We start from the raw sequence: 16,139 nt of genomic DNA, 5'->3' as shown, positions 1-16,139 counted from the left end.
TGATAGTCATTACGGAGAAAACTTGCTCACAAAGATATGTGATTTCCCATTCACTTCAGTGAATAAATATGAAGAGGATTATTTTTCTTGGGACACTCTGCAATGTGCGAGCACTTTTCATTTCTTTCATAGAAACATTTTGTGGAAATGAGAGCGCCAAAGCAGGATGTGTTCAAAGCAAATTGCGTAAGTTAAGTAACACATGTTTTATGTTGGGTCGGGAGGGGGAGGAACCGCAGCCTCACTTTACGGTGTACATCTTGCTTGTTCAGCCTGGGAATAAACCCATCCATCCATCCATCCATTTTCTACCGCTTATTCCCTTTTGGGGTCGCGGGGGGTGCTGGCGCCTATCTCAAACCATTTATTGCGAAACAAAATTGCTATTGTGACATCCAGTGGACACATTGAGAGCAGCAGTTTTTCATTTAAAAATGCAGCTCAATTACACTTAGAAAACTCATCCAGCGGGCCAAATTAAACCCGTTCGCGGGCTGCATATTTAACATCTCTGGTTTAAAGCAAACCTTGAAAAAATATGGCATACTGGACACATAAAGCCGTTAATATTAAATATATGTATACATACTTTTTTATGAAAATCGCGATGTGTCGATCGATTGGCACATCCGTAAGTATAAGTACTATATATGGTTGATACTACAGTGATTAAATCTATATTTTTACTATCACTATTTATGTTTGTTATTGTTTACAAACTCAGGAAATAAGTCCCTGGATACAAGAGGACTTTAAGTGTAAAAACTAAAGGGTTGAAATGAGAGTTCACGGTAGTAGATTTTGCTTGTTTACTTATTTTGCACTTGAATCCATCCATTTTCTACCGCTTGTCCCTTTCGGGGTCGCGGGGGGTGCTGGAGCTTATCTCAGCTGCATTCAGGCGGAACTGCAGGGTAGACCCTGGACAAGTCGCAACTCATCGCAGGGCCAACACAGATAGACAGATAACATTCACACTCACATTCACACACTCGAGCCAATTTAGTGTTGCCAATCAACCTATCCCCAGGTGCATGTCTTTGGGAGGAAGCCGGAGTACCCAGAGGGAACCCATGCAGTCACGGGGAGAATAGGCAAACTCCACACACTCCATGCGGTAAAAGTAAGCATGCGCTAATTATTTTAAACCCTCTTCTCTTACCAAAGGCATGCAGTAAAAATTTGAGTGTGATGCAAGCTTGGACCTTAAATCCTACTGAATAGCTCTTAATCTTCTTCCCTTTATGCGATTTCAAATTACCGGTATTGAAATCAGCCTCCTCCATTTTGAAAATGATGACAGGGGAAGTGTCACTCGTGACGTCACGAGTTTGACCAGGCGGTAATACTAAGCATGCACTAATTATTTCACGAAGCGAGTTTGACCCGGCAGTAATTCAAGGCAGGCGCATACTATATGCCCTGCGGCAATTCAAGGAAATACGGTATGTATCAGCATTTTAACCTTTTTGAACAGCTTTTGTAGCCTGTTGAAAAACATTTCTATTATCATTTACATACCAGATAATATATTGTGATATACATTGATATCGCAGGGGGATTGAATACATATGGCAAGATAGATTTCACACCGTAATCCCTAGCCCTTGTATTAACAATAAAATGCATTTGCAATAAAATGCTTGCATGATGGGAAACGCTTCTCTACCACGTTATTAGGTAATTATTTGAACTAAGGCTAGCATCTTAGGCACAGCTCATGCAATCGTTGGTCAGTCATAAACGTCAAACATTATAGCTGTACGACTAACTGATGGCCTTTGCTCCAGATATGCAGTGAAAGAAATTTAGTTTATCATCACGAGCAGGGACGCAACTATCTACTTTTTAAGGGGTATGCAAACATTTTACAAGCACCCCACAACCCCAGAACACAACTCTAAAGGTGTGTTTTCCAAGCAGGGAACTTTCACTGCTACACTTTATAAATAAAAAGGGATATTTAATAGCAAATAATAATGTTTGACATTTCCTATACAAATAAATTATTATATTCTATTTGTAGAGAAGTTTGTTATATCTAACATGTTTTGACTTGGTAGAAAATACAGAAATATTCATCACATTTACACAAAAACTTAACAAAACACTATGGATGAGTGAGACAGTATAATTAAACACACCTGCCAACAGTGAAGACATTTCAAAAGTTTAGCACCTTATTTTGAAAAGTTAACTTATGTTTAGCCAAGGGGATCCTGATTATTGTCTTGTGGAGATTGCCTTGTTTACCCAAGGCAAATAAAAATTCGACCATACCGAGCCCTAAAAGCAAACATTGAGAAAGGTTAATAAGCTAAACACACACTTACCTGGTGAAACACTGGTTCCTTCCACTCCAAGTAGACCTGCACAAACACAGGCAATTTCATCAAGCGATAATATGATATAGAGGACATGACGAGCAACAATAACATCATTGATACGCACCGCAGTGACTGTGACACTGAAGATGAATAATAATGCTACAGGAAACCAACTAACTCTGTTCTCTTGTTTGAAGCACTCATATCTGAAAAAAAAGAAAAGATTGAATTGATTGCAACTGGACGCCCTGTTGTCTTTGAGGGCGGTCTGCGTTACAACTGAGCAGGTTTCACCATTTAATGCTCAAAGACTACATAGAACAGCTTTTAGCCTAAGGGGACGGTGCAGGCTCCTACACACTGTTTCCCATACATTCCAGGGTTTCCCCCACACGTAAACAATAGTGGCGCAACACCGGCACACCTTCAAAATTGTTTTTTTTAGAGCTAAAACCGATATCAATTTATTGCGGTAGACAAAAGTAATCGATATGAACAAAAAGTGTGCTTGATTAAATGTTTTTGTTGTTTTTCTTCTCCGAAAAACCTGAATTTGCGACGCAAAGTTGGTTGAATGAACAAAGGCACTTGCTCTCTGGTAACTGGGCAACGCAGTAAGTGATCACTGATCACTGGGAGTGACACGCTAATAGTAGATCAGTCAATCAGTTAACAGTATCAACTTTCAAGTTTGGTTGCACAGTTTTATTGTGTCGGAGTTGATTCTTTGCATTGACTGTGAAGACAAACCTATAATGAGTGCTACAGAGAGCAAATAAATTGTCAATAAAACAAGAGAAGCTTTCAGGATTTTTTTAAAAACAGATCGTAGTCAGACAAATGTGGTCAGTAAAATATGCAATGCTCTCGTCACCACCAAGATCGGTAATACTACGCCAACTTAGAGCACACACAACTTCCTGGTACTAAACCTGCAGAAAATTGTTTTTCTCAGGTTTGTCTGTTTCCGTGTTCACACTTTGCACTATTTTGTTACACTTTATTAAGTATTTCTTATGTATTCCCTATTTGTGCACCTTAATTTTGAAAGGTTATTGTTAAGTGTTCAGTGTGATTTTAGAATTTTATTTACATTGATTGTTTTCCATGGTTGTGTTGACATTTTCTTTTCTTTCTGCCGTGATAGCTGAAGGGATTATAATCATAGGACGGTTACATTTTAATTAAACTTTTTTACATTTAATATTTTTCTCTTGGTCCTTATTTTCTACAGGTCATAAAAAAACTCAGTAATTATCGATATCTACTGTATCAATATAAAACACGTATCGTGATAAACTTTTCAGCCATATCACCCAGTATTGTAAAAATAGTATTGTAAGGGAACTGGTCTTAAAAGTACGCTTTGGTACATTAAACACACTGCTATCCGTGTTCCAATGAACGCTATAAACAGGAAGGATTACATTGAACGTAGGGTTTTCTAGCTACAGGTACTGACAGCATACCGTACTGTGACTTGTTTGTTAATTTATTTCCATATTACACGCTATCTCGCTTGCATGCCATGTTGTCACCTCGTCTACGTTGCTGACAAAGCTAAATGAAAGTCTGATCAGGTTTTACCCGATTTTTCTAGTACAAACCCCGTTTCCATATGAGTTGGGAAATTGTGTTAGATGTAAATATAAACGGAGTACAAGGATTTGCAAATAATTTTCAACCCATATTCAATTGAATGCACTACAAAGACAAGATAAGGTATTTGATGTTCAAACTCAAAAACGTTATTTTTTTTTGCAAATAATAATTAACTTAGAAATTCATGGCTGCAACACATGACAAAGTAGTTGGGAAAGGGCATGTTTATCACTGTGTTACATCACCTTTTCTTTTAACAACACACAATAAACGTTTGGGAACTGAGGAAACTAAGAGTTAAAGCTTTGAAAGTGCAATTCTTTCCCATTCTTGTTTTATGTCGAGCTTCAGTCGTTCAACAGTCTGGGGTCTCCACTGTCATATTTTACGCTTCATAATGCGCCACACATTTTCGATGGGAGACAGGTCTGGACTGCAGGCGGGCCAGAAAAGAACCCACACTCTTTTTTTACGAAGCCATGCTGTTGTAACACGTGCTGAATGTGGCTTGGCACTGTCTTGCTGAAATAAGCAGGGGCGTCCATGAAAAAGACGGCGCTTAGATGGCAGCATATGTTGTTCCAAAACCTGTATGTAGCTTTCAGATTTAATGGTGCCTTCACAAATGTGTAAGTTACCCATGCCTTGGGCACTAATGCACCCCCATACCATTACAGATGCTGGCTTTTGAACTTTGCGTTGCAAAGAGAAGCCGGCGGCGTTTCTGGATGTTGTTGATAAATGGCTTTCGCTCTGCATAGTAGAGCTTTAACTTGCACTTACAGATGTAGCGACGAACTGTATTTGGTGACAGTGGTTTTCTAAAGTGTTCCTGAGCCCATGTGGTGATATCCTTTATAGATTGATGTTGGTTTTTGATACATTACCGTCTGAGGGATCGAAGGTCACGGTCATTCAATGTTAGTTTCCGGCCGTGCCGCTTACGTGGAGTGTTTTCTCCAGATTCTCTGAACCTTTTGATGAAATTATGGACCGTAGATGTTGAAATCCCAACATTTCTTGCAATATCACTTTGTGAAACCCTTCCATCCATTTTCTACCGCTTATTCCTTTTTGGGGTCGCGGGGGGCGCTGGCGCCTATCTCAGCTACAATCGGGCGGAAGGCGGCGTACACCCTGGACAAGTCGCTACCTCATCGCAGGGCCAACACAGATAGACAGACAACATTCACACTCACATTCACAAACTAAGGCCAATTTAGTGTTGCCAATTAACTTATCCCAGGTGCATGTTTTTGGAAGTGGGAGGAAGCCGGAGTACCCGGAGGGAACCCACGCATTCACGGGGACATGCAAACTCCACACAGAAAGATTCCGAGCCTGCGATTGAACCCAGGACTGCAGGACCTTCGTATTGTGAGGCAGACGCACTAACCCCTCTGCCACCGTGAAGCCACTTTGTGAAACATTGTTCTTAAACTGTTTGACTATTTGCTCATGCAGTTGTGGACGAAGGGGTGTACCTCGCCCCATCCTTTCTTGTTAAAGACTATGAGCATTTTTTGGGAAGCTGTTTTTATACCCAATTGTGGCACCCACCTGTTCCAAATTAGCCTGCACACCTGTGGGATGTTCCAAATAAGTGTTGGATGAGCATTCCTCAACTTTATCAGAATTTATTGCCACCTTTCCCAACTTCCTTGTCACGTGTTGCTGGCAAAAATTTCTAAAGTTAATGATTATTTGCAAAAAAAAAAAAAGTTTATCAGTTTGAACATCAAATATGTTGTCTTTGTAGCATATTTAACTGAATATGGGTTGAAAATGATTTGCAAATCATTGTATTCCATTTATATTTACATCTAACACAATTTCCCAACTCATATGGAAACGGAGTTTGTATAATGGCGAACTTGAACTACACCACAAGGAAGAAAGGAGTGTTAACTGTTGTGTTAGAGTCTGAACAGAAGTTGGCCTATCGTGCAAATATGGGTAATAAGGGCTAAACAGAAGAAACTTGATCTTCCATACTTTTCCATTTTTTTTCTAGTTGGACAATATTCTCGGTACAACGAATGGATTTTTTTAGCTACATCTGATCTCGTTTCTAAACCACGCTAATAACAAATAAGAAGCTAGTTAATTTTTTTGATGCTTGCAAAACTAATATCAATAATTTATGCTGAAGTTTCCGCTTATGAACTCTATGGCCTGTGGGACTTTGAATGTAGTGTTTCACACTATATGAGATTTGTTGTTCAAATGTTAAATGCAATACAAAATAAAATCTATTAATATTATTGAGAATCCTACAAAACATGAAATCCAAATGTAAAAGCCACTTACAGGCAGTAGACAAAGACACACGTGCTGTAAATCATTGGCAGCTCATCCAGTAGCTACAAATGACAAAGCAGAAAAAACATACAATATTGGAAAGACAATTTACCAACACAACTTATTATTAAATGCTCTTTGCACACTTTTTAATTTCCGATTTGCTATGGGCATACCCATATTAAAATCATTCATACTGCGGTGGACTTGGGCACATTTTTTAATAAATTGACATTTTTTTGTTTGGAGTCGTTCTGATTATTTGTAGTTTGACCTCGGCTTTTGAAGGACATGTTTGTGGACTCCAATGGTTGTAGTTATTTCACTTCTGAAAAATCCATTGGTCTCATGAGCTGTGTATGGGACTCTCAGGAGACGACAATAGCAGTGAATTTTAAAAGACAAAATCCTTTTTTCTATGCATGAAAAGAGTGTCTAGCTTTCACATCCATAGAGGAAGGTGGAGAAGACTAAAGAACAAAAATGGTGAACTTTTGTGCTTGTTGAGATGTTGCTCTTATTATTCCTGGTTAATTGTTTCACAGACTGTAGTGCTCTGTCCACTCTTGTCATGATCTCTGTAATGGTGGCACCAAGATGCTTGAGGTTATCAACTTCCTCAAATAGTTCTCCTGTCATGGAGACTCCTTAGCTTGGTATGTCAAATGCACTTCCCATTGTCATTGTTTTGCTCTTTACTGTGCTTTGTCCATTCCATAGGCTTTTGCCACATCATTTAGTCTTGCTGTCAAATCACTAAATACTCCTCTAAATCCAGCAAAAATATCAATGTCATCGCCAAAACGTAAATTACATATTTTTCTTTCACCAATTGACACGGTTCCCTTCAAAGCATCCATCTGACGCACGTCCGGAGTCGCTACCGCACTTTGCCGACAGCGACACTCCACCACATTCGCCTTCACGCACAGCCAACGTGCCTGCACCCTGGCTCCGTCGGCTGCAGCTTCTCTTTATCAACTACCTAGGGCTGCCACGATGAATCGACATTGTCGACAAAAAATTCTGTTGCCGACAATTATATTTGTCGACAATAGTCGTGAAGTAATCACTCGTGATTTTCCGGGCGGAAGTGGGTCACTCGCAAAACTAACACCAGTAATAACATGTAAAGTTAGAGGATATTTCCTTTTATTCTTGTTAAAACACGAATACCTTGCTTATTTTGCAAAGCAGACCTTGTTTTTATTGCAGTACATCAGTAACATTTGAACATTTAAAGCGGAGACATTATGTCAGACATTTGAAGGGAGGATGCGGCCAACCTTGGTAAGACTGTTAACTTCTACCTTGCTAGCTAGCTAACAAGAGTAGGACAAAGTTGTGTGAAATAACTTCTGAATCCTATGTTTGTCTTTAGTACCAATGTACCAGATTTTATGTTCATCATCAGTTGTGAGTTCTCCATTGCCTAGCCATCTAAATTCTTCCAGGGCAAGCACATTCCCTTTGTATCTTTACATCTCATGTGTGAGTACTTCCAACTTTGTAGTAGCATGTAGTGTGTGGACATACCATGTACCGATTTTAATAGTGTCATGAACTAGTTTAATTCTTTTTCCACCAGTAGCATACTTTTCATTCTCACCGTGGGTGTCAGTGAGAAGTGTAGATGTTAATCCCATCCGGTATAGAGGAATTAAGAGTTTTACTCATGATACGATACACCGGCATAAGGCATGTCTCCCAGTAGTGCCCATCTCCTCTACAGGCTGGCGGGGCTTTGCTGGATGGCCGTCATTGGTTCTCCTGAACCGATGCCCGTAAAGTTGTTTTTTGTTTTAAGTACCAACAGGGTGTCCAGCCACCCTCCACACCATGCTCCTAAAGGAGTTGGTGGGGTCGTCAGTGGCATGCAACAGGTAGTATAGGGTTAGCAGTGACTTGAGATCACCGGAAAGCCCTGTGACCTAAATTGTTCGAAGTTTATTGTTTGTTGAATCACTGTCATAGTGGGCTCAGTGCCAACATGCAATTAGCATAAAACGCATATGACTATATGCCATGTATTTGCAAATTATATGCTAAACCTCACTGCTGTTACTTTCAGCCCTGTTACTCAAATTAGTTATTTTAGGCTTGAGAATCTTGTCAAAAATGTAATAAGTTGCCTGAGATGGACCAATACACATTTTAAGTAGTTATATGTGTGTATTGTCAGATTTAGAATTGACAAACATGTATTTTTTTTTTATCTGAGAGTTACAGCAGATGGCAATAAGTTGGTGAATGGCCAACATATATAAATTGTGCGTTATTCAGTTGACATGTTTTAGTAATTATTCAGCATACCTGCATTTCATAGAGAAGTGTCATGTGGAAGCACCACGAACCAACGCCAACAGCTGGGTGACAATACAAAAGTGTGATGACAACTGTGAAGGCTGCAGTAGTGACAATGTGTGACTTGAACGACTGACCCGCTAGTCCAAGAAAAGAGCAGATGTAGCGAAACTCAAGGCCATCACGAAATGTCTGGATGGCTCCACAAATAGGAGGAAGAATCATAATCAGGTTGCTGACCGTGTTCCCTGTAAGCAAACAGCACAACACAGCAGGAAAAGAGCAGATATGAGGAGAGTTAAAGGACATCATGTTGTGCTTATTATAACACCATGAACCATATCTCATTACTGAAACCTGAGCGCTGCATTCAAGTATTGAGACATTTATATAAAAGTATTGGGATATCATCGCTACAGGAAGTGAAAATGAAAAATCTAGTTGAATTTATCAATAACAATTATTGTCGACAAATTCATTTGTCTTGTTTTTCTGGGCTGAAGGAAGTCGCAACAACATCGCAGGTGAAAACATGTCAACTGTGGCAACATTTGTTCAAACCATCAATATCTTGCTCACTTTGCAAAGCAGACCTTTATAGCAGTAAATAAATGATAAATGGGTTGTACTTGTATAGCGCTTTTCTACCTTCAAGGTACTCAAAGCGCTTTGACACTACTTTCACATTTACCCATTCACACATACATTCACACACTGATGGAGGGAGCTGCCATGCAAGGCGCAAACCAGCACCCATCAGGAGCAAGGGTGAAGTGTCTTGCTCAGGACACAACGGACGTGACGAGGTTGGTTCTAGGTGGAATTTGAACCAGTGACCCACTCTCCCACTGCGCCACGCCGTCCCCGATACATCTGTGAGATACTTGCCAACCCTCCAGATTTTCCAGGAGACTCCCGAAATTCAGCGCCACTCCCGAAAACCTCCCGGGGCAAATTTTCTCCCGAAATTCAGGCGGAGCTGGAGGCCACGCCCCCCCCCCCCCCTCCAGCGTTAGCGATGACCAAGAAGAACGTGGAGTTGGAATATAATTACAACACTTTATGTACATATTTATGTACATATTTATATAATATTTCCATATTTATATAATATGTAACTACAAGCTCCATTCACAGACAGAGTCCCATTGCTTTTATGAGCGGTCGAGCGAGTCAAAAGCCGAAAAAAAAAAGAAATATATTTTTTATTTTATTTGTGGCGGTCGTAAATCTTTCGTGGCGGGCTGCCACAAATAAATGAATGTGTGGGAAACCCTGTGCTATCAAAGCTGTGTGAGTGGTAATACGAGAGAAAGAAGGTGTGTCTCTGGTTACAAATGAAGGAAGAATGATTAATTCCCGAGAAAAAAACAGCGGGGGCTCAATCGTCTGGCGGTTGTTTGGTTTTAAGTGGGAATATGTTGAACAGACAACCCTAATATATCAAGTATGCGGTAAAAGCGTTGCTGCAAAAAGTAGTAGCACTACTCATTTGTAGCATCATTTGAAAAGTCACCCGCAAGAGAATGAAGAGTACTTGAAACTCCGCATGTCAACATCTGAGGCTGGTGCCACACCCACAAAATGCCAAAGCAACAATTTCCAGATCAACACAGTATGAAAAAAATAGTCTACAACGGACGGAAATAACGTCCGCAGTAACCTACCACGTAATGAAGGACATACACTATTGGCTTTCCTATTATGTAGCTCATTTTTATTTGACAGTTATTGAAATATCTTGTGTGACTTCATGCACAAAAGTGCACTTTATTTGTTTTTAACTGTTGTAGTGACGTTCTGTACCAAAAGTGCACTTCAATTTAGTGTTTTGATATGTCATCTTAGTGACATCATGCACAAAAGTGCACTAATAGTTAGTTTTAAAATGTCTCTGACAATCTTGCACTTTCTGTTTAGGAAATTACAAGAATATTTGTGCCACTGCTTAATAACTGTTTAATAAATACAGTTTTGGTAAATTGACTTACCGTATTTCCTTGAATTGCCGCAGGACTTAAAGTATGCGCCTGCCTTGAATTACTGCCGGGTTAAACTCGCTTCCCAAAATAATTAGGGCAAGCTTAGTATTACCGCCTGGTCAAACTCGTGACATCACGAGTGACACTTCCCCTGTCATCATTTTCAAAATGGAGGAGGCTGATTTCAATACCGGTAATTTGAAATCGCATAAAGGGAAGACGATTAAGAGCTATTCAGTAGGATTTAAGGTCCAAGCTTACATCACACTCAAATTTTTACTGCATACCTTTGGTAAGTGCCGGAGTGAGAAGAGGTTTCAAAATAATTAGCACATGCTTACTTTTACCGCATGCCTTTGGTAAGCGCAGGAGTGAGAAGAGGTTTTAAATTAATTAACGCCCCGGCGGCAATTCAAGGAAATACGGTAGTTGTGATTTCCCTCTCTGCATGAAATTTAAAAATTTGCATATATTAATGCAGCATAAACAAGAATCATTTAATGTAGACACATAAAATCTTCACACTGGTGTGATTATACGCATCAAGTGTTAATTCAAGGCTGAGGCAAAATATTGAGATATGTATCGTGTATCGTGACATGGCCTAAAAATATCGAGATATTAATAAAAGGCCATATCGCCCAGCCCTAAGTGGAGGCATGATGCCGGACATCTGGAAAATGCAATCTCAACTCTGTAAGATAGTTTATCTTTTTACCTGGCTAGCTAGCTGAGAAGTGTGAGCAGAAGTTCTGTGAAACATAGATTTAACTTATCATTTTCCCCAAAGTCAGCCAGCTAAACTTCGTCTATGACTTTATGTATTTTATTTATCAGGAACTTCAAGTGTGAAGCAGCGTCAATATGCAGTGTGCAAAGAAGAAATGCACAATAACAACCGTAAAATTACACACACACGAAAACGGACACACACACGGACATTCAAAATATCCCTGGCGTGGACATCATAAAATAATAAATATACAATCCAATGACTAAAATGTTCAGAAATTGTGAAGTCTATTAGATTGCTGAAAATACCAGGAGTTAATCAATAATCAGGAACATAGCTGTGTACAGCTTTTTAAACACACGGTGGAAGAGGGGTTAGTGCGTCTGCCTCACAATACGAAGGTCCTGAGTAGTCAGGGTTCAATCCCGGGCTCGGGATCTCTCTGTGTGTAGTTTGCATGTTCTTCCCGTGAATGCATGGGGATAAGTTGATTGGCAACACTAAATTGGCCCTAGTGTGTGAATGTGAGTGTGAATGTTGTCTGTCTATCTGTGTTGGCCCTGCGATGAGATGGCGACTTGTCCAGGGTGTAGAGGCCTTCCGCCCGATTGTAGCTGAGATAGGCACCAGCGCCCCCCGCGACCCCAATGGGAATAAGCGGTGGGAAATGGATGGATGGATAGATCTCCAAATGCTTGTTTCTTTGAAGGAAGTTAGAGAACTTTGTTGTTTGATGTTATTGCTGCTATTTTTACTGTCCTTTGTTTCATAAAAAAAGTATGCTGTGTTTTTGTCGGTACTAAAGATGTAACAATAAGCAATAATAATGATAAAAACAATAAAACTCCCCATCGTTAGTTTTACCAAAAGCCATTTTGTCTGTCCCCATTAAGAAATGACATACCCCAATCTAAACGTACATATAGATAGATAGTATTGATTCCTTCAGGAAAATTAAACATATTATATATTATATATAAACACATTCCTGTCTGGACAACTAAGATATTGACTTTCAACATAAGATTTTAGTGTGTATGTAAGTACTTTTAGAGCACATGCAACAATTATGCAATAATAATGATCACCATGATAACTTGTTCACAATACCCGTGATATGAAATATATATAGCGTTAGATGCCTTGTCAGTAATGAGCCTGTCATTGCTTTTAAAATGGACAACCGTATGTTAATCATTTTGTTTTTTTATAACAGCCTAATGAGCAGCACGGTTACAGTATTGTTAATATTTCTGAAATAATTTGTTGTTACAGTATCTCCATTAGTTAGCAAATGCCAAAATATCTTAATCTGAATTTAAAAGTAAATGGCTGAATAGGTTTATGCTTTATAATCCTATTAGTTGACCAATCGTTAAGATAATCTGTGACTCGTCGACTATCAAAATAGTCATTAGTTGCCGCCCTTATTCATGATAAATGTAATGTACATTTGTAAATCATGTTTTGACTAACGAGCCAAACAAATTCCTCAGACCTCGAGCAATTATTTTCAACCAATATAATCATCCATCAATCTATTTTCTACTGCTTGTCGGGGTTGCGGGAGTGCTGGAGCCTATACCAGTTTCATTATTAATTGTAAAAAAAAAATAAAAATAGACACATACAAACCAGGATTAGGTCTCTGCTTTTTGCAGATGATGTGGTCCTGATGGCTTCATCTGACCGGGATCTTCAGCTCTCGCTGGATCGGTTCGCAGCCGAGTGTGAAGCGACCGGAATGAGAATCAGCACCTCCAAGTCCGAGTCCATGGTTCTCGCCCGGAAAAGGGTGGAGTGCCATCTCCGGGTTGGGGAGGAGACCCTGCCCCAAGTGGAGGAGTTCAAGTACCTAGGAGTCTTGTTCACGAGTGAGGGAAGAGTGGATCGTGAGATCGACAGGCGGATCGGTGCGGCGTCTTCAGTAATGCGGACGTTGTACCGGTCCGTTGTGGTGAAGAAGGAGCTGAGCCGGAAGGCAAAGCTCTCAATTTACCGGTCGATCTACGTTCCCATCCTCACCTATGGTCATGAGCTTTGGGTCATGACCGAAAGGATAAGATCACGGGTACAAGCGGCCGAAATGAGTTTCCTCCGCCGTGTGGCGGGGCTCTCCCTTAGAGATAGGGTGAGAAGCTCTGCCATCCGGGAGGAACTCAAAGTAAAGCCGCTGCTCCTTCACATCGAGAGGAGCCAGATGAGGTGGTTCGGGCATCTGGTCAGGATGCCACCCGAACGCCTCCCTAGGGAGGTGTTTAGGGCACGTCCAACCGGTAGGAGGCCACGGGGAAGACCCAGGACACGTTGGGAAGACTATGTCTCCCGGCTGGCCTGGGAACGCCTCGGGATCCCCCGGGAAGAGCTAGAAGAAGTGGCTGGGGAAAGGGAAGTCTGGGTTTCCCTGCTTAGGCTGTTGCCCCCGCGACCCGACCTCGGATGAGCGGAAGATGATGGATGGATGGACATATAAACCACTAATGGCAACATATGCTTGTCATATTTTTTGGTTTAGAAAAAATAACTGAGTATCATGTTAGACCCGCTCGACATCCATTGCTTTCGGTCCCCTAGAGGGGGTGGGTTGCCCACATTTGAGGTCCTCTCCAAGGTTTCTCATAGTCATCATTGTCACTGGCGTCCCACTGGGTGTGAGTTTTCCTTGCCCTTATGTGGGTTCTTCCGAGGATGTCGTAGTCGTAGTGGTTTGTACAGTCCTTTGAGACATTTGTGATTTAGGGCTACATAAATAAACATTGATTGATTGATTCAGTGTTGACAGCTAGATTTTTTTGTGGACATGTCCCATAAATATTGATGTTAAAGATTTCTTTTTTTGTGAAGAAATGTTTGGAATTAAGTTCATGAATCCAGGTGGATCTCTATTACAATCCCCACAGAGGGCACTTTAAGTTGATGATTGCTTCTATGCGTAGAAATTTTTATTTATAATTGAATCACTTGTTTATTTTTCAACAAGTTTTTAGTTATTTTTATATCTTTTTTTCCAAATATTTCAAGAAAGACCACTACAAATGACCAATATTTTGCACTGTTATACAATTTTATCTTTTTTTCACCAAAAATGCTTTGCTCTGATTAGGGAGTACTTGAATTAAAAATGTGTTCACAGGGGGTACATCACTGAAAAAAGGTTGAGAACCACTGCTTTAAGATATTAATACAATAATTAATGATAATTTCCCATCTGACAACACTGCTTCCAACTGGACTAAAAAATGGGAACGTGCACCCTTAATCCAATTTTAAAACATTTGAACAGTGATTATGGTGTTTTTTTTTTATTTCTAAGAAGCTGCTTTATGGAATTATTGTGTGTTAGTATATTGTACGGTGGAGAATGAAAGTCCGCACCATTGCAAGATTAAATATTAATATTAATTGCAGTGAATTGACAACAGCTTTATAACCGCAGTCTTTGATCAACATGTACCTAATGATAAAATTATGTGGATTTTTTACGATCTTTAAACGTTTATCTTGTATACAATTCACCTGCCTTGTCAGGACTGGTGTTGGTAAGTAAATATATATTAGTTAATAAGTAACCATGAATGAATGGACGCATTGATGGTGCAGAAGAATAGGCTACAGTGGCGCTACTACAACGCCTTAATATTTCTCATCGATTTAACGCCGTTTAAAGCAAAAAACATAAATAAGAATAAAAAAAACGATAATTTAGTGAGTGTGTTTGTTCGTAAGGGTGCTGCAGTTAGAACCTTGCGCCGTTTCAATGTTCATTTCGGTGTTTCTTTTATTTTTTATAATTTTTGGAATACAGGACAATGAAAGGCAACTTACAGAATTCAGCGATGTAGAAAGAGACGGCATAATTCTCTTCGCACCAGTCCAGCGTTGAGGTGGGCCGACCCCAGAAACCTCTCCTGTCCAACGCCGGCGCCATGATGGAACATCCTCCTTCTTGTGCCGCTAACCCACAGGAGGGGGCGGGGCCAAACGATTGGCCTTTGATGACAGAGTATTGACGTCAATATTTTTCATTTCGCTATTATTTCTGATTGGTATGTAAATGTGAGATACTATTAATGAAGGTTTATAAAATACAATTAAAAATATTTTTTTAAATAATAATAATAAAATCGCTTCTATCTATGTACCATTGGGCATATTGTTATATTTAGCATATAATTAAATATGTATACAGTCCTACTTTTCTGTTAAAGGCCTACTGAAACCCACTACTACCCACTACGCAGTCTGATAGTTTATACATCAATGATGGAATATTAACATTGCAACACATGCCAATACAGCCTTTTTAGTTTACTAAATTACAATTTTAAATGTCCCGGGAGTTTCGTCTTGAAAACGTTGTGTAATGATGACGTGTACGCAAGACGTCACAGGTTTTAAGGAAATATATGAGCGCTGCACACAGCTAAAAGTCGTCTGCTTTAACGGCATAATTACACAGTATTTTGGAGATCTGTGTTGCTGAATCTTTTGCAATTTGTTCAATTAATATTGAAGAAGTCACAGTAGAAAGATGGAGTTGGGAAGCTTTAGCCTTTAGCCACACAAACACACGGTGATTCCTTGTTTAAAATTCCTGGAGGTGAAACTTTCCTATGGATCAGAGCGCGGTCAAGCCAACATGGATCCCTACCAAATGTCAACCAGCAGGTTTCGGTGAGAAAATTGTTGTTAAAAAGTCAGTTCTCACCGGAGAAAAGCTGAGCTTGTGTCGTCCATAGCTGCCGTCGACTCCCCTGAGACACTGCGTGTCAAGACAACCGTGGAGACACCCTTCCGACTATCAGGTACTATTTAACTCACTAAAACACTAGCAACACAATAGAAAGATAAGGGATTTCCCAGAATTATGCTAGTAAATGTATCTAAAAA

The 16,139-nt window shown here is 39.9% G+C and overlaps 1 protein-coding gene across 2 annotated transcripts in view; it reads right to left on the bottom strand.

Moving 5' to 3' along the window:
- acer3 (alkaline ceramidase 3) overlaps positions 1 to 15,883 on the bottom strand; it is a 28,862-nt gene extending 12,979 nt beyond the window's left edge. The window contains exons 1-6 of one of the 2 annotated variants that reach the window (XM_061898180.1): positions 15,075 to 15,883; positions 8,672 to 8,782; positions 8,544 to 8,596; positions 6,240 to 6,292; positions 2,452 to 2,533; positions 2,334 to 2,369 (exon numbers count right to left, since the gene is read on the bottom strand). In XM_061898180.1, the coding sequence (XP_061754164.1) occupies positions 2,334 to 2,369; positions 2,452 to 2,533; positions 6,240 to 6,292; positions 8,544 to 8,596; positions 8,672 to 8,782; positions 15,075 to 15,177 (438 nt within the window). In that variant the 5' untranslated portion in view covers positions 15,178 to 15,883. The remainder of the gene's footprint in view (positions 1 to 2,333; positions 2,370 to 2,451; positions 2,534 to 6,239; positions 6,293 to 8,543; positions 8,597 to 8,671; positions 8,783 to 15,074) is intronic. The other variant, XM_061898179.1, reaches the window with a different exon arrangement.
- Positions 15,884 to 16,139: the final 256 nt, after the last annotated feature.

Source organism: Nerophis ophidion, linkage group LG04, assembly GCF_033978795.1.
Source record: "Nerophis ophidion isolate RoL-2023_Sa linkage group LG04, RoL_Noph_v1.0, whole genome shotgun sequence".
NCBI lineage: Eukaryota > Metazoa > Chordata > Actinopteri > Syngnathiformes > Syngnathidae > Nerophis > Nerophis ophidion.
The sequence above is the reverse complement of the archived record's forward strand: the minus strand, read 5'-3'. Positions and strand labels throughout refer to the sequence as shown.